This window comes from Cololabis saira, chromosome 3 (assembly GCF_033807715.1).
Source record: "Cololabis saira isolate AMF1-May2022 chromosome 3, fColSai1.1, whole genome shotgun sequence".
In the NCBI taxonomy this organism is placed as follows: Eukaryota; Metazoa; Chordata; class Actinopteri; order Beloniformes; family Belonidae; genus Cololabis; species Cololabis saira.
The window spans coordinates 39274522-39294232 of NC_084589.1; the positions used below are offsets into that span (position 1 = coordinate 39274522).

General features: G+C 47.2%; 1 protein-coding gene across 1 annotated transcript in view; it reads right to left on the reverse strand.

Annotated features, from left to right (window-relative positions):
* satb1b (SATB homeobox 1b) overlaps positions 1–19711 on the reverse strand; it is a 73099-nt gene that overhangs the window by 21709 nt on the left and 31679 nt on the right. The window contains 5 exon segments of the mRNA XM_061717479.1: positions 4940–5095; positions 5850–5921; positions 11221–11433; positions 14548–14865; positions 14867–15039. Coding sequence (XP_061573463.1) covers positions 4940–5095; positions 5850–5921; positions 11221–11433; positions 14548–14865; positions 14867–15039 — 932 coding nt within the window.

A 19711-nucleotide genomic window follows, 5' to 3' on the forward strand; every position in this document is an offset into this window, starting at 1 on the left:
AGAGCAAGTGAGTGAGCGGTGCAGCCCAAGACAGATGGGGTGAGAGGTGGCATGTAAGGCGTAAGTGAGAGAGATGGCAGGAGAGACGCGCAAAGTGCTCTGAGCATGCTCAGTGCGGCCCTGTGATCCTGCCTCCACCGCACAGGCGGCGGAGGGAAAACAGGAGGGTGGGAATTCCACTGTCCATTAAACAATGAGGGAAAGGCTCATTTCAGAGGGAGGGGGGCGGGGGGGGGGACTCACCGTTTGCAAGATAACTCATTTGCTAAATTAATTATTCAGACAGCTGGGTCTCCAGTTCAAGAAATTGTGTCTTTAATAATAGAGGGGATCTGGCCCAGCTTGTTTCCCATGGCAACCTAATAACCAAGCAGGCACGGGAGATAAATAAATAAATCAATTAATAAACAGTCACAGCCTTTTCAGATCCCCGGGGGCTTTGATATGCCCGCTCTAATCCGCCTAATTTGAGAGATGGAGCGGTGCAGAGGAGCCCGCGGACACGGAGACGAGGAGGATTGGACGCTTGGCTTTTTGGAGCACATAAGTGAAACTTATGAAGGTGATCAAATGCTGTGGGATTTTTTAAGTATCTGCTAACATCTTCCGTCGGCTCTGGAAGCCACTTATCGTCGTTTGTGCCGAGATCCTTTCGGCGGCGACCCGAAAGTGGCTCCTCGATAACAGTGAAACATCTGAGCGGGGAGGCAGACGTGGAAAAGGTCAGCCATCTGCCCCGCCGGTTGAGCGGCGGCTGGATGTGCGTGTGCATGTGTGTGTGTGTGTGTGTGTGTGTGTGTGTGTGTGTGTGCATGTGTGTCTGTGTGTGTGTGTGTGTGTGCATGTGTGCATGTGTGCATGTGTGTCTGTGTGTGTGTGTGTGTGTGCATGTGTGCATGTGTGTCTGTGTGTGTGTGTGTGTGCATGTGTGTCTGTGTGTGTGTGTGTGTGTGCATGTGTGCATGTGTGCATGTGTGTGTGTGTGTGTGTGTGTGTGTGTGTGTGTGTGTGTGTGTGTGTGTGTGTGTGTGTGCATGTGTGTGTGTGTGTGTGTGTGTCTGTGTGTCTCTGCGTGTGTGTGTGTGTGCGTGTGCATGTGTGTCTGTGTGTATATGTGTGTGTGTCTGCTTAATTAAGAAAAGTGTCTGAGTCCCAGAGCGACGTACGGTGACGGAGCAGCATCTCGGCAACAGGAAACCGGTAACTTCTGAAACACGAGGAGGTGTTTGCAGTCATTTCTACCTTCTTTTATCGGCGTCACCCCCCCCCACCGCCCCCCCCACTCCCCTCCAGACCAACATGGCTCTCACTCGGCACCAACATCTCCCCTCCTCCACCCTCGACTCCAGAGACTGCCATGCCAGGCGGGTGCAGGGTGACAGATGGCACACACCAACCTCTCCTCTCACCCCCCCCAAACCTCCCTCCTCTCCCGCTCCAGCCCCCCTGCTCGGCCCCCCCCTCCGGTGGCGCAGCGGCAGACCAGATCAGTGCCATTCTGTCTCATTAGAGCCTGGCTAATTAGCGTAGCCTCTTCCAGGGGAGAGAGAGAGAGTGAGTGTGAGAGAGGCGGAGAGAGAGAGAGAGACTGGGGGGGGTGCGTGGCGTTGCCGCCGCCGCCGATGGTGATCTGTACTCGACTGGTCACCGAGGAGCCGCGCGGCTTTGAGCTCCCAGGGTGCTTGTCTCCCGACAGCAGGGGCTGTGATTCACCCGGAAGTGTCGGGGATGTTTGTACATGAGAGTCGTGTCAGAGCCCCCCCCCATCCCCCCCCCCCATCCGCCAGCCGAGCGTTAGCTGCCCTCCGCGCCAGACCTACCAATCCCCCGTTAACATGAATGGAGACAAAGCGCCGCGGCTCGCGCCGACCCAGTTCTGGCAGCGTCGTCACTGGATCTGAACCAGTCGCTTCCTCCAAGTCTGACATCTCCTGAAGCTAAACGTCGCCTTCCTGGAAGATATCTGATCAGTTTGAATCGCCAAGGAACGGGTACACGAATACCGGCTCAGATATTTACGTTGGGATCAACAATCAGTCTCGTGTGCGTCACAGGAAAAACAAAGTTGAGGACTGAAGTGAGCAGCAGCCACGAATCCGACAGAGGAATATGTCGCTGCTCTATAGTTACCACTCTGAATATGTGGCAGTAAAGGAGTGATTGAAATGCAACATTGAATATGTGGGGGGTTGGAGGGGGGTTGGAGGGGCAGTTAGGGTCTGGCAGAGGCCTGCTGTGGTTACGAGCCCTCAGAGAGGACAGGATGGCTGCGATCCAGAAACCTCCCAAACACACACACACCGACACACAAACGCTGCTGCACACAGCACAGGAACCTGTGTTTGAGGCGAGAACGCTCCCGTCTTCCTCTCCCAGATCTTCAGATCTCATCCGTCTCTCTAAATGAGGCAGATGAGCCTCGGCGGGTCGTGCTGCTAAACTAGCGAACGCCCACCGAGCCCGCAGGACTAGCACATCCTGACCTCCGGATCGTCGCCGGAGAAAACCCCGAGTCGAGTTCAGACGGTGCCAGCTCAGCGCCCGGGCGTCGTCACCCTCCCCCAACTATTATTTCCCTGGACCCCACGTGGGCACGGTGCCAGTCCGACCCATCCTCCACGCTGCACTCCTCCGGCTCAGCACCGGCAGCCTGAGCTGGCAGCGGCTCGGCGCAGGGCGCCGCTGCCTTCCCTCCCCGCCAGCAGAGCTGCAATCACATCTCCACCTAAGCCTCGGCGCCAATTCGCAGCACTACGAGTAAATACAATTTTCTCTCTGTTCAGCGGTTCACGTCGCGCTAAGCTCGGGATCATCTAGAACAACAACCGCTAGCCGGGTTAAAGTGTCCCTTTCAGAGGAAAAACGCTGCAGTCACATGAAGTTAGCGTTTCTGGGCTAACAGAGACAGATGGGTGCGTAACCTAAGCAGCAATATCTGGCACGTACTTCCTCCCCACGTATGGATTTCAGACAAAATGACTACGGATCTTTGCATGCCTTCGAATGCCTTTTTCTATAATACATATAATCTAGGCAGCTCCCTACCAAGATGACTGTATGAACGAGGGAAACCACAGCTGTCTGGGCGGTTCTCTGTTTAAATCAATGATTTTTATCATTGTTTTCTCTATCAATCACTTCTTAAAAGGTTAGTCAATATTAAAAAAGAAAAAAAAAGAAAAGAGAGAAATCCCTGCCATAATTCGCCAAGGACAAGGATGACATATTGAGAGAGAGAGGGAGGGAGGGAGAGAGAGAGAGGGAGGGAGAGCGATGTGGGCTTTTGTTCCTGGCTTCTCCAATTAATAGTCCAAAACTGGGTTTTATTCAATTTACAAGAATAAAGTGGAAGGAAAAAAAAGGAAAACACATTCAAGAAGATGAAAGCACCAAATGTTTAACATTTGAATCAAGCGGACTGATTATTTGAAACGTTATCATAGATCTATGGTGGAAATAACTGGAGAATTATTTTACTTTTATGCATCTAAAGTCCAAATGGCATCGCGTCTCGGCGTATTGTTGGATCCACATGAAGCCTCCCGTCCTATTTTACTTCGGATCAAACAGAAATGTAATAAGTGTTTTTAAGGATTTAAAGCGCGGCTGAAAACTTTGCCGTTCAGGGTCGGCGCTGCCGCTGGTCTGGAGGTGCTGGTGGCGGCGGCGGCGGCGGCGGCTCTGGTGTAAAGGGGGGAGACCAGCTGCCCGGGAAGCGCCCATTACGAGATAGAGCGAGAGATAAGTGCTCTCGCAGGCCCCTTTTCAGAGGCATAATTAGCACACTTCTTATCTGCTGCTCAATTCACATTCACACCCGCCTGCCATGAATGGAAACGTGAAAGAGAGGCAGAAATTGGGGGAACGGCAGAGGTAGAGGGGCAAGATGGAGAGATGGGAGGGAGGTGGAGGAGGCACAGTGGAAACCAGTTCCCAGACAAACCTTCATTTAAGGAGAGAGACATGAGCGAGTTAATGCTGCGACTGCCTCGCACTCCTCCTTTCTCTTTCTCCATCCTTCCAAGGAGTCTTTGAACTCCTGAACAAAAACAGTGGTTTGTGCATCAAACTGCAATTTGGTAAAACAAAGCTATCTGGGGGTATAATCATCCTAATCAGCAAGAAAAAAATAAAGCCTTTGCAGATATTTCGAGATTATTCCGCCCTTGGTGATCCATTTCTCCCCCCGTCATCGTCATCAGGCACAATTGTGGAAATCTTCCATCCTCACATGAACAACCTTTAATCGCGAGTCCTTGGCTCTGCATTTTTAATTGCTTTTAATAAAGACTTAAACTGGTGGCTTGCGTTGTCGTTGATGATTCGGGTTTCCAGCGCACACAAGCCTGCATTGTGCGGGCCGCGGGCTCTTTGTGGGGAGATGACAGGGGCCCCTCATCATCTTACTGCGTGGAGCTAATATAAACAGGTTTGTTTGCTGTCGCAACAGCGTCGGCCGCTGAACTCCAAACCCGCAATAAAGGAGACGAGGCATCGCGCCGATAACTCACCGCAGCGCCGAGGCAGCGAGGCCGCTTCTACACACCAAACAGACCTCCCAACTTAAAGTTTTGATCATTTTCATCTCATCCAACACATGCCACGTGCATTTTATCACCATGTCACAAGTCAGCTGCAGTTTTTCTTTGGGCCCCATTAAGAAATTAAATATTATTCACAGACAAAGTGTGTGATGACCCCGTGTGTGCACACCGAGAGCTCCTCAGGTCAAGGATTAGCTTATTTTGATATAATAGACCTCCTTCACAGCGGAAGGATCTTTATTCCCTGGAGTTAAATGATAATAATAAATTAAAAAAAACTGTGTTTTTCCAATGATTCTCACCAGTTTGATTACTGAAGTAAGTGTAACTGTCCTTTAACACGATCCACATCACTCTACTTCAGCAGTTAAAGCTAGCCGGCGGGGGTTTGGTACCTGGCTCTTGGAGGCGGCCACCTTGGCGAACAGCGCCTGCGACACCTTCGCCCTCTTCATCTCCTGCTGGATCTCGTCGTAGATGGTGGAGTTGATGTTGAGGATGCAGCTGTCCGTCTTGCCGTTCCACTCGTTGGGCAGAGGAGACGGTTTGACCTGCCACAAACGGGAAGACAGACAGTTTAAATGCCTCGATCCAAACAACTGCCAACAAACATTGTTGAATCTCATCTGTATGAGCTGGATTTTAAATGCATTGACGACCTCGGGGCTTTTCATCGTTACTTCCAACTGAGATGCTGCAGGTTTTTCTGATAGCTGAACAGACAAACGTGCACTAAAATGCTTTAACTTATCAAATAAGCTCAGCAAAACTTCGGCAGGATGAACTTAACCCAAAACTGCTGTGAGATTACCAGGAAGTGCTACTCGTTACATTTCTCCCCAGGTTTCAATCTGTGACTCCAGAGAAAACTAAACGACTGGTATTCAAAAGAGTTCAAACGGCTAATTTATCAATATGCAAAATAGCAGCAAGGGTTACAGAACTGCCCCAACCCACCAGCTTCAAAGCTCTGACGGATATAAGATACTTCTTACACTAGCAGGGTGGCGACGCTGCACAGGCGCACGGCTCGGCGTGTGCAGAGTCTTTACGGTGATATGCAGGTGCAATAAAAATGAATTGATTTCTAATCAAAAATACGACCAAAGCACATGGAGGAGAACTAACTGGATTCCAGCAGCAAATTACAAATATAATATAAAGAAAGTCAATAACTCCAGTATGAAGGTACGCTTGCTTTTTTGTTTTGTTTTTGGGGGGGGGGGTTATGTTACGTTTGCAATTTAATATTTGTCGTCGCGTGTTCGGGTCGGCAGTGTGCAGTGGATGCAGAGGTTTGCTCACAGGTGAAATGCCCACGGGGATTCTGGGATTCCAGTCCTCGGGCCTCACGCTGTTACAGTCTTCCCTCCGGGGCTGCAGGGTCGAGAAACACAACAGGTTTGTTTTAGACTCACACCAGCACAAACACAAGGAATCTGTCTATATACATACACAATATACAGTTTTTAAGTTGCTTCCTCTGGTATAGTCTTTAAACCAGTTTAGTGTTTACATCTTTGGATACACCTTTCCTACATAGACGTAGAAAACAAAACCGAATGTGTCGTTGAAAAAGAAAAAGATGGGGAGAAATGCAGAAAAATAAATATGTTGTAAACTCAAATTAGAGTCTTCTGTATCTGGATTGAATGTATTCTTGAGTCTATAAGGTAACAATAATGTAATAATAAGATAACCTTGTTTGAATTGTAAAATGAGTTTGGATAAATACAATCTTTGACTAAAACTAGACTAAAATGATTCTGGACAATTCTGACTAAAATAAGACTAAATTGCTCAGACTTTTAGTCGACTGAAACTTGACATGACTAAAAGGTTAATGAACGTGACTAAAACTAATAAAACTAAAATGATAGTTTGACCCAAAGACTAGACTAAAACTGAAATTGAGACAGGCTGACACAAACTACACACACACACACGCACACACACGCACACACTCCTACTTTGCTCAGAAACACTCAGACGTGTTGCATGAAACTGTTATTCTGTCAAGCTGGTGATTAAACAGCGAATGCAAGTCAAGTGAAATCAAATCATTTTTAATCAGCGGCTTGTTGCATCTTGACAAAAATCCTTCGACAAGGTGACGAGCCTCCTAATAAAGACGTAACCCGGGAACCATTAGCGTATGAATCCTTCACGGGAACCAGAACCGCCCCGCCGGCTACCAGCTCTCCTCTGATCACATAAACACATACAGAACCGACGTTCTCTCTCGTCTAACCGACGCCTAATACGAGCCTCAAAAACAATCAGGGGTTCCTAAAGTTCGCGGTGAGACTGCAGCAGCGGTTGAGCGTTCCCCCGGTCTGTCATCTCCCTTTACGACGGCCTGACGTCGGCTCGTCAGCCTGAGCACGACGATACCCTGTCAAGCAAATTGTTAGGGCTGGGACGTGCACTAACTGGCTCTGGGGCGGCGGTGCTGCTGGGGGGGGGGGGGCTGCCATCAGCACACATGAGAGAAACATACCTCTGCATCTGTTTTTACGAGGCCAATAAAAGCCTCCTCTGTCTCGGGCTGGATTGCCACCCGGCTGATTTATGCGTGTAGATCCGCGCCGCAGCGCTCTATAGGAGCGGCTGGCAGATGGCCAGGTGTGTGGGGGGGGGTTGGTAGCTCGGGGAACAGGTCTATATGATGGATGTCAGTGGGTTTTAGTCATAGGGGCGAAGTCTATCAGGCCTCCGGCGATCGTGGATGTGTCAACTGCTCTGTGAGTGACGTGGGAAGGAGCTGAAACAATAACACATACCGGAGAATCCTGCGTGCCGCGTTAGTCACCGTTTTACTGTTAGCGCTTCTACCGTTTAGTAGCCCGGTGTCAGAACCGCTGAAGAGGTCTTGTTAGATGATATCTGCGAGCGAGTGATTTCCTGCACTCGATGTGAGAGTCGGAGCTCCGAGCCTCAACCTCAGATCCGGGCGCATTAATGAAATCGTTTAACAGCAGGTCGTTCAGCCGAGACGGGGCTTTTATTTTTTATATTTTCACTTCAAGAAATTCTTGTGCGAGAGGTCAGGCTCCTCGGCTCCGCATCGACCCCCCGATTATAAAGATGAGCTGTGAACTGCTTAAGTAGCCCTGCTTGTTTTCAAGCCCCGCCGCCTCAGAATAAGAGCTTTTTTTTTTTGTTTTTTCTGCTTAAGATGGGCACCGGCCGCCACCACGCTGAGGGCTTTCACAGGGAAAGGCTTAATTCTGGATCTGGGTGGGCCCCTGCTTCCCTGCTACTTCCCTCCTCACCTGAATAAAAGCCAGATCCTCAGCGAGAACGGGACAGAGGGAGCCTCTGTCTGCACTTCTCACCTCCCAGATGCAGCTGACCGCACTTCAAACGGGTTTAAGTGGGACAGAGTTGCCACATACCTCTCAAATGAAGGACACTGATTTGCAGAGAGCGCACAAACTTTTGCGCTGTGGTATGCAGCGGGTTTTGAAAAGAGGCACTGACTAAAAATCACATTTGATCTTCCCAAACGGAGCTGGTCATCGCTGAGTGGGCCGCCTAATGCACGCTAGAAGGTCAGAATTAGCACAAGGAATGATGCAGGACTTCTCACCTGTGTGGTGAGGGCCGGGATCACGCGGGGCTCATTTACATGCACGGAGAACCTAACGTATGTGAATAAGCTCTTGTTTATTCAGCGTCTTCCAGACCGGTTGCAGCCTGATATAGAGGGCAACGCCAAGTGTGCAACAAAACAGCCGGCGAGGATGACTCTTGCATCGGTACTTCTGCCGTGGCACGTAAACAGAGCGGCCCAGGAGTGCGTGAGATCGCTGCTAACAGAAAGAATCCTCTGAATAGGAAACTGCAAACCTTCCTGGTCACCGACTGCCGGCAAACTCTGTCACCAAGTACCAACAGAACTTAAAATAATGGCATTGTTAGTGGAAGTGGAGACTAAATTGTCTTAAGGCGCTTTTACATTAGTACCTACTCAGGCCGACTCGACTCGGCGCTTTCCCGCTAGGGGTCTAACGTGCCGAGTAGATTATTTTTCTCTGTAATTATTCTGCCGAGGTTCTAAGTCGGTCTGTATCTGACATCATCACACTACAGGCCACCGATTGGTCGGGGGGTTGGAGTCAGACGTCTGAGTCAGGATGTGGAAATCAGCGAAAGAGCGACTGTGACTGTAGCTTCTTGTTCATTTTATTCAACCAGCAAGGGCAGCTCAAAAGTCTGTTTCATCGTCCAACTCTGAGGTGCAGATGTTCATAAACCTGGTGGCTGAGGAGAGAATTAAAAAGGGATGTAGACGAGCGATAAGGAACGACAAGATCTACCAGGAGCTCTGTCACTTCATAGCTGCTCACGGCTACTAACGGACTTTTCAGCAGCAGAGACAAACTAAACAAAATTAAAAAGCGTCACCACTTGAAGCTTCTCTCGCTCTCATTTTATAACTTGGTATCCAACACAAGCCACAGACCCAGCAGCACATATATATCATCTCCAGGTTCTACATCTTTAGTGTCTTCTTCGTTTAGATCACACAATCAAATACGTCACAGCAGCTTCGCTCCAACCTCCTACTTCTGCTCCAGGTGCTGAATTTTTATGGAAAAGAAACCAGACCAAGTTGAGATAAGTAGAGCGGAGTAGGTACTAGTGGAAAAGCGCCATTAGTTTTAAAAGGACTGCCAGTCCTGTTTCCTGCCAGGAAGTAGTTCCTCTCTGAAAGCTGAAGTTCAGCTCTGAGTGGACCCGGTTCACGGATTCTGAGCTGATTGTTCTGATGGAGAAATGGTTGGATATCTTGTGTGGTTTTATCCATAGCAGTCGCCGGGCTGAAGAGTGCGCATGTTCAGGTGCCGTTTGTACTCGGTTGTAGAGTTTCGCTTCAGATCTGGTGACCGTGTGCTGCTCTGGCACAGATGTGCCTCTAGCGAGGGTAATTTTAGCCAACAAATGTAATTTTACGTTGATTTGCTGCTGTGAAGAGGACCAGATGTGTGTCAGGACGGTCAGAAGCCAAACCGGGCCCAGTTTTCTCCCTCAGACAACGGAGCCTAGTTTAGTGAACACATTAAACGATCTGATCCGCTTCTAGCGGCGGCCGAAACCCCGTGACACAGATTCAGGTTTCACTTCTCACTCGTTAGAGTATCTAAAACCAGATCTACACTCTCTCAACGGGCAGGAAGCTAGAGATGGAGCCGACGGTCCGAGGTGGCTTCACAACAGGAGCTCTGTCGAGGTGTGGACATCTGACTCCTAACAGCTCTTAAAATTAGACACAGACTCATATCCAAACAGCAACACATAACAAATTACATCATTATGTTATAATTCGTTTAACAAAACCTGAGCCAAAATGCCGAAGCAGCGTGTGAGGAGGCACGTTACCCCGACTGCGTTCACGGGAGCTGCCAACCCAACCCGGCAGGTGTGAGCCCCGCGCTGAGAGCACGGCACGGGCGCTGGAGTCTTCAGGGGGGGGGGTTTAAAGCAACGCCAAGGAGGACAGACATCAGCAATACTCTCAGAGAAGTCACTGTTGCTGCCTAGCAACCTGTGAAGGGATGTGACGCCGTTTCTAAACCACAACGTAGGGCTGGGCGATTTTGGACAAAAATAAAATCCAGATTTCTTTCTCTGAAAACCCGTTTTACGATTTCGATTTTTTTGGTAAAACTACAAAAGACAATGGAATAAATTGTTTCAAATATTTTATCTTTATTTTCAAAGAAAAATAGCAAACAAATTTCCCTATTGGGAATGAAGTGCAATTGAAAGATACCGTAAATCCTCCTTGAGTTTAGTAAAGTGACAACATTTACAATTTTCTTGACCAAACAAAGATGACTAGACAAGCTCTGTCTGTAATGCAGCCAGCTGCAAAAAAGGAAAATCAATTTTCCTTTTTTTAACATCGTCTTGATTAATAAATCCGATTTAGATTTAAAATCGATCAGCAATACTCTCAGAGAAGTCGCTGTTGCTGCCTAGCAACCTGTGAAGGGATGTGACGCCGTTTCTAAACCACGACGGTTGCCAGTCTCCTAAAGAGCGGATGTTCCAGCAAATTCAGACCAAGATGTGCAAAAAAAAGAAAAGGTTAGGCCTCAGACTCTACGTGTTTGTCAAGTTTGTCTGGAGGGGCTGCCAAGAGACAGCGCTTTGAAAAAACTGGTGCACAGCTTTGCAAAGTTACCTCAGACCAGACCACAAGACTTCTGGACTCATGTTCTTCTCAACATTGGTACCCAGCGTCAGGTACAAGGGCCCCCTGCAGTCACTGAGAGGAGCACAAACGCCTGTAGATGCTCTTGTGCCTCTGCGTTCAGGCGGCACATGTAAGGCCATCTGCCCGCCAGCTAAGACCCGGCTGCAAACTGGGTCATGCAGCGGGACGGCGGCAAACACGCACCAGCACATCTGCACCACCGTGGCAGGAAGAGAGAAGGGCCGAGGTGTTTTTTCAAGACTAACTGAATCCTCTGAGGGCCTTCAGAGAGAACTGGAACTACGTAGAAAAGAGGAGCCACCGGATAACTTTATATTAAATACTTGAAGGTACCCTGCTGAAGGTCATCAGCGGCGGGGAGAGAAAAAAACCACACTGTTTCAGCATTTTGGCTTCAGTTCTGTTAGATAAATAATCATCATGGAGTGACGTGTCATGAGACAAGTGTACCTGCACAGGTCGACTGGGCGGCGTGCTGATAAGGGGAGCGGGGCCCATCGCGGAGGCGGCCGTGAGGCTGCGTTCCCTCTCCTCCTGATAGATGCGGTCGCGCTCGGCCTCCGGCAGCTGCAGGAAGTTCTGCATTGCACGCAGGTTGACCAGCAGCGACTGGGACGCTGTTTTTGGGTCTTCCTCCTTACGCAGAATCTCAGACAGCAAGCCCTGGTTGATGAAACCAAAGGTTGTAAAAAAAAAAAAAAAAAGGGTGTAGGAGATTTGACAGAGCACCAAAGAGATCCAGAGGTAAAAAAAAAAAGAAAGAGGTGGAGAAAGACGGGAGCTGAGGCTGAGAGGTGGAGACGGAGACCAATACCTATGATGGAGACCTCTTAAACTTCCTGGTTTTCCTGCTGAACCATTCATTTAAAAAAAAGAAAGGAAAGAAGGACGTGTTCTGCTTTGTCAGTCCATTTAAGGATGACAGACGCCGTCTGACGGCCGAATGTCATTTTTGCACATCTTGGACCTATTTTTCGGGCTGCTTTGGATAAGAGAGCGGCTGTGAAACGTCTTGTTTAGCGGGCAATCAGCGTGTCCTCCGTTTACTTTTCAATAGCGCTCAATTCCATTGCTACGAGACGGCAACGAGTCCATTATCAGAGACGTGTGATTGGGCCTTTTCATCGGCTCCTGGACTCACGCTGTGCAAACCGTCACTCGGCTTCCGTCGCCATCAATAGGTGTGATTTGGTAATAAAACCAGGTGATGGGGGGGAAACACGCACGTGCTTTCTGGTATTTGCTGTTTTTTCTCCTCCCATTTAAGGGAGCTGTGAGGTGTGAATGCTTCTGTGTCGACGGCACGTGCTTGAACTTTGTCCGACTGTCAGTCTACATTCTTCAGCGCGTACATGCTTATCATTCTCTGGCATCAACCCTTATCTGTCTGGTCAATCAGTTTCCTCCCCGCAGAGAGCGACCGCAGTCTCTGATTGGCCTTCGTGTCACGGCCGGAGGCCCCTCCTCCCCCCCCCCCCCCCCCCCCCCGTGCGTTTATTAACACAGGCTTATGGGAAAGCACAAACCTAATAAATAATCCTCTAAAGGCAGCCTCTCCAACGGCACACCGGGCTAATTCCTCCCATCAGCCGCAGATAAGACCCCGCTTGTGTGGGAGCTTCCCAATCGGCACAAACACGCCACTGTCTGGATCCCACATGTGACACACAAACGGCTATTATTTTTCGGGGCTGGCTCGGGTTCCTGCGCGTTTCCTTTCTGACGGATTCTCATTAGTCTTTAGGCTCAAAGCAAATGGAGCAGCAATTACACATCCTGATAAAGACATTATTTCAGTGTGTTTCTTTAATACCAGTGACTCGAGGGGGAGCTCATACACGCTGAGGTCCGGGACAGAAACCAGCGCTGAATCCTCTTATTCTGGACTATATTATAAACATTTCAAGGTTTTCTTGGGACCAGGAGGTTAAATAATAAGAACCCGGCTCTGTGATGGAGCGGTTCCATCTGAAAAGCCATGAAAATACTCTTATATGCAGTAAAAACTGGTCCCGGCTCACGGCGGTGCACCGGCTGGATCCTGAGCAGGTGACACGGGGAGAGAAAAGACGCCAGGACCAAAGCTGGGATCGCTGGCATGGCAGGCTGCCAGGCGTCTTGGAGTACAGAGGAGATGCTATCTGCGCTGAATGATAATCATGAGTACGCTATAAGCTGCGACTTCAAACAATAAGCCTTTCTTAACACTTGTTTGCAAAAGAGTTCCTGCGAAACCGTCTCACGGCTTCCTGGAAGCAGCGCGCTACGTTTCCGAGCAGGATGCCGGTCAGCGAGGGGAGGCCAGGACTGAAGCCTGACCTGAGTGGAGCCGTTTAAGATTTCAAAGATGACATGCGTAAACCTGGAACCCTGTAACTCCAGTGGGTCCAGAGGTCGACCGAGCGACAATATTAACTACCGTATTTTCCGGACTTTAAGTCGCTCCGAACTACAAGTCACATTTTTGGGGGAAATGTATTTTATAAAATCCAACACCAAGAACAGACATGTCATCTTGGAAGGCAATTTAAAATAAAAATAGAATAGAGGCAACATCAGGCTGAATAATTGTACATATGCTTACGTTACATGACACAACTGAGAACGTGCCTGGTATGTTAACATAACATATTAAGTTATTGAGTTATTCAGATAACTATAGCATAAATAACATGCTAAGAAGTTTACCTAACCATCCATGTCACTCCAAATAACTAAAATCCAATGAAATCTTCATCCTCTGTGTCACTTTTAAACAACTCTACTAACTCCGGAGGTAGAAGATGCGGCGCTTCCTCTTCTACGTCGCTAATGTCAGACTCATCGTCAGTTGCAGTTTAGTGTGAAAATAACATGTGAAATGCAGAGGTGGGTAGTAACGAGTTACATTTACTCCGTTACATTTACTTGAGTAAGTTTTGGGAAATTTTGTACTTTTAGGAGTAGTTTTGAATCACTATACTTTTTACTTTTACTTGAGTAGATTTGTGAAGAAGAAACTGTTTCTCTTACTCCGCTACATTAGGCTACGTTGAGCTGTTACTTTTCTTTTATCCCTTTTATCCGCGTATGCGTAAATCTCATGACATCACTGGGTGATTCTTTGGGAAAATTGTTTGTTTTTGCATGTTTTGTCACATTTACACAGACTCAAACACACACAGAGTTTCTATGAGTTCATGGGCTTGTTCTAGTTCTGCCTGGTTAAAAAAGAAAAGTACAACGGCTTGAAATTTTGTGCTACTTGTGTTTAATTTATTTTTTTATTCTGTTGTTTTATTTATTTTATTATTTATTAAAGTACTTGAATTTACTTTAAGATTATTTTAATTTAAGCTATTTTTATTAATTTTAATTAATTTTATTATTTTATTGATTTAATTTGACTGAAGATGATTATTTTGTACTTTTGTCTGTTTGAATGGTTGTGTTAAAAAAATAAATCAGACATTACTCAACAGTTACTCAGTACTTGAGTAGTTTTTTCACCAAGTACTTTTTTACTTTTACTCAAGTAATTATTTGGATGACTACTTTTTACTTCTACTTGAGTCATATTATTCTGAAGGAACAGTACTTTTACTTGAGTACAATTTTTGGCTACTCTACCCACCTCTGGTGAAATGATAAACCGCTAATAATGTGTTAATAATTTCACACATAAGTCGGTCCCCCGGCCAAACTATGAATAATACCGCTACTTATAGTCCGGAAAACACGGTAATTCAGGTTTTGGTTCTGCTGTTAGCTGGTAAAGTGTGTAGTTCCGGTGCTCACCTGGGTTCTGTTGAAGGCCACCCGGGCGAACACGGCCTGCGAGATGCCGGCCCGCTTCAGCTCGTCCCTCACCCACTGGTAGATCTCGGAGGACACCTCGGTGTTGGACGCCACCTGCGGCTCCATCGGCTTGCTGTGGGAGCTGCGGTTGACGGGCGGGTGGTTGAGGTACTGCTGCGACAGCGACTGCTGCGCCAGCAGCCGGTTCACGGCGTACTGCTGGTTGAGGATCTGCGCCATCACCAGCTGCTGGTTGACCAGCTGGGGGCTGATGGGCGTGGACACCAGGCCCGGGTGGTGCAGGCCGGGCAGCTGGGGCTGCCGGCCGCCGCCCTGGCCGCCGTGGGGTGGGGGGGGCGTGGGGCAGCGGCGGCACCGGCGAGGACGGCGTCTGCTCCGCCGTGCTGCCGGGGATGGGCTGCTGCTGGGAGAAGCCCATGTGGTTGTGGTTGGAGCCGGGCGGGGACAGGTCCGACAGGCCGTCCATCTCCGCTGCGGAAACGGGGAGGCGGGAGAATGAACCAATAACCGCTCAAGTATTGATTGTCAACTTAAGACGCCAGAAAGACAAACGCAGCAGCTCTGGAGACGAGGTGAACGCTCGTAAAAGAGCAGCTTAACAGTCGTAACCGCGGCCTCGGATCAGCAGAAATGAAAGAGATCAGCTCTGGATCAGATCTCTGCCTGTCAGTTAACATTCCCGTTTCCCGCATTTTTAGAAGCTAAACATAAAATTGCATGGAAATCTGTTCACAGACCAAGCAGGCAGAGTTGGGTTGAGGCATTACTGCAATGCCTTGCTGTAGAGACACTTACATATGCTGTTAAAGGGAAATATAACACATTTGAGAAGATTTGGGGCTCTTTTATGTAATTTCTGGAGCTGGAGCAGCTTTGTAGTCTACTGTTGTATTATACATTTTTAGGGCCCGAGCACTTACATTGTATCTGTAGTTTATTTTTATTTTTATATATGCAACTTCTTGTTTATTTCTAATAAGGTCACTGATCACATTTTGGATGGTGGGAGCGTTCTAGAAGTACACGGTTATCCTTTTCTTTTCCCTAAACGCCATGATGAGAATCAGTCAGTAACAACAACAGTAAAATATACCACTTAAATCTCTACTAGGAATGTGCGATATTTTACCGTTCACGATAAACCGTCCAAAAAATTCCTCACAATAATAATTTGTCATCTCGCGGTAAAAATGATAAATTCCCTTTGATAAAGTTTTTGTGTAAAAATGATTTATGGTTCTGCGTTAAATCCACAACGTACGTGAAGGAAGGAAGGAAGGAAGGAAGGAAGGAAGGAAGGAAGGAAGGAAGGAAGGAAGGAAGGGAGAAAAGAGGAAGGGAAGAAGGAAGGAGAGAGCAGGAGGAAAGAAGGTAGGAAGGAAGGAAGGAAATGAGCCTGAAAGAAAGAAAGAAAGAAAGAAAGAAAGAAAGAAAGAAAGAAAGAAAGAAAGAAAGAAAGAAAGAAAGAAAAAAGGATAAATTCCCGTTGATGACGATTTGTGTAACAAAGAGCGAGATAGATTTATAGTTGAAAAGGTGGAGTTGAATTGGTATTTTTTAATCGTTATCGGGATAAATGCCGGAAATTATCGTGATACATTTTTTAGTCCATACCGCCCATCCCTAATCTCTACATTAGGAATATCTTCAAGTGCCTATTTGTACATATTAATGTGCCTTGTTCTGTTTTGTGCCTTTGTACTGTAATTGAAAAAGTCAATAAAAATATTTGTCAAAAAAAACCTTCCTGTTTCCTCTCCGCGGGCAGGGAGCGCATCTCTCAGGCTGCCAGCCTTCCAAACCGAATCAAGGAAAACCAAATTACTAACAAAAAGATACTGGTATCTTTCCCATAAGCGTGGCCCCCCCCTAAAGCCCCGTCCTTCCCGAGCGGGAGATGACACAGCGGATCAGCCAGAGCGGGTCAATTAAAAAATAAAAGATGGAAATGCAGAAAAAAGAGGTTCATTGTGTTTGACCTGTGTTCTCCTCGACCCATTCCTTCGAAATTAAGTCCAGAATGTCTGTGTCCGAGTATGAGGACACAAATCTCACACAGACAGTTTAGTGTGTGTAGGTTCAGGGTGTGTGTGTGTGTGTGTGTGTGTGTGTGTGTGTGTGTCCACAAAGGCAGAAGAAATACTGCTAAATCTGATTCCCTCTTTGCATTCTTAATTCTAAAATAAGGAACACACGCTGGCCAATATGACATTTTTAGGGGAGGATGGTTTAAATATAAATGTGAAGAAGTGGCTGCAGACAGAAGGAGTACACATCGGAGGATATAGAAAGCACCTTGTCTGAATGTACTTTAACAGCTATGACTGGAACTTTCGGTACATATTAAAAAAGGAAAAAAAAAATAAATCAATCCTGTCATTTAAAAGGCATCTTTGGAGATGTTTGTGGTAGCTCCTGCTCTGGGAATCCCTAAGTCCATAATGGCTGCCGGAGAATATTTTAAGACAGGTTTAAATGATGTGCTTAGAGAATGAAAACAATTATTTAACATTGAAAGTAGCACTCACGGCGAAGGGAATGAATGGTTAGGAAAGCCGATCGCTCGCAGGTTGATGCGTCTCTTTAAGCAAACAAAATGCTGAGGTTTTTTATCACGTACAGAAGGAGTGTGGGGGCAGCGTTTAAGACTTCATATGGATGGCGATATTAACTACTCGGGAGTGGGCTGCAGCCTCCACATCCAATATGAGGCTGGCGTTGAGGGAAACGGGAGATGGGATATCAGCAGAAGAAGAATTAAGTGCACGCTTGTTTTCCAGAAATATCCACAATAATCATGTGTATGAGACGCCTGTTTCCCAACTGTCAGCGCGCACAAAGCGCCCGGACAAGAGAGCTCTATTGAGTATTTATCAAAAACAAATGATGTGGCGTAAAAAGGCGTGGGGGGTACGAGACAAAAACAGGGAGGAAAATAAAATCTGGGTAATAATCACATCTCTCCTTCTAATCCCTGGCATTCCCCGGCTCTGATGGTATGGCATGCCTATTCACTGGGATATGAATATGTGTGCATATGGCTGCTAACAGAGATGGCTGGGGGGCATACTCACAACACACAAGCACGCAAGGCACACACAGGCATTTCCATGCAAATTGAAAAGAGAAGGGGTGACGGAGGAGCATGGCAGGCCCTGGGAGAAAGAGGCTGCCGCAGAGGCGCGAGTCCTCATGTGGAATCCTGGCACAAAGGAGCCCCGGATTAAACACACAATGGGGGTGGGATGTGGGCTGAGGGGGGTGTGGGAGGGAGTGAGACGGAGACATTGACCCAACTCTCGCTCTGCACCAGCGGGACCCCGTCAGAGGAAGCAACGCCGGGCCCGGCGGCCGGTGACTTCAGCACCGGTGATCAGGTACCTGCTCCGCCGGGCCCAGTGGCCGGTGACTTCAGCACCTGTGATCAGGTACCTGCTCCACCCACTTTAGCCTCAGACTGCAGGTAAATGCAGTGAGGTGAAGTGAACGTGGAATCATGTCAAATCCCATTAGACGAGAGGATTGCCATCTGTTTTCTCCTCCACCCTTCACACCTGGCAGTCACCAGTTTCTCCTCCATTAGTGGTCAGGAGAAGCAGACAGAAGAGGGATGGAGCTGGAGGGGGGGTACCTGGGGCTGGGGGGGGTACCTGGGGATGAGGGGGGTACCTGGGGATGAGGGGGGTACCTGGGGCTGAGTGGGAGGGGCTTTGTGTCTGAGGTTTAGATAAACTGACTTGTGGCTACTGGAGTTATCCTGATCTCATCACTGGCTCTGTGCATGTACTGCAAGTGGCTTAAATTTAAAAACTTAAAACTTTAAAAATTCTCCTGTGAATTTGATCTGCCAATGGTGCCACTTTAACTTTAAACAGGACGTGTTAAAGTCTTTTTGTTCTTCCTTTATTTCACTGTGTATATTTATATTTTACTTCCTGTGCATGTAAAAGCTTTGCAAAAGGGTTCAGGAGACACCGCTCATGCTTTTTTCCTCCATTTGTCACCATGTACATCCCTCGTAAACACATGAAAGATGATTAGTTTTACTTCGCAGTCAGTGGCCACGGTTACATGATGTTTTTTAATTCGGAATTAATTATTCCGAATTAAATAATTCCAAATTAAACTATTTTCCTTCAAGTTTACATGGAAATAGTAATTCTGAATTGAGGTTTACGTCGGCTTTATCCAATTCCTCTTAAGGTCTGGGGGTTGGGAAGGTTCTGATTGGACAGGGGGGCGGACCGGAAGTTACGTCTACCGGAAGAAAAACAAACCGCTACAACTTTGAAAAGCTCACAATTGTTATGTTTCCTGCCATCTGTTCTTTTAATTATTTCCAGGTTCTCCAAGCTATTTATTAAATAAATCGTATCTGCTCTTGACCACCGTTTACTGCGTGCTGCCATCTTGAAACTTTTTTTCTAAAACAAGCCCAGCGGGGAATATAAGCGTCATGGAGACAGACGGGAGAGGGAACAAGCAGCGCAGAAAGATCGGAATTAATTTAAAGCGGAATGAGTGTATACATGATCGCGGAATTATTCGGATTTAAAATCGGAATTAACCAGCCACTTACTTCGGAATTAAGTTTAATTCGGAATGGCCATTTTCATTCGGAATTAGGTGTTTACATGGTAATTTTTACTCATTTTTAATCGGATTCAATTTTAATTCTGAATTAAAGAGGAATTAAACTTCCCATGTAAACGCACTCATTATAAAACTGTTCCGGTACATTCCTCATGAACATGTAAATCAGGGTTTTGTAAGCTGATAGTTGGAGCGGTAAAGCTCTTATCTCATTCTCTATTTTGAATTAACAATCAGTCATTTTCCATTTTAATATGAATTTAAAATGACAAACTGATTTTGTGGTTGATGTTATAGTTGACAGAAGTCAAGGAAATGTCAGTTTGTGCGAGTTTGTTAGCAAAGCAGCACAAAAGTTAAAGTTTTGTGTTAAAAAATACGTTTAAATTTAATTTGAAGGAATATTTGATGATTTTTTGGCGGTGTCCATAAGCTCTTGGCGGTTTCCTGAGTAACTGTGGACTTCTGTCCCGGTCGTCTCTTAGGACAACCGGGTTTCGCTTTATGGGTCTATGCTCACAGCGCTGATGTGTAACGTGGTTCCAGAGGT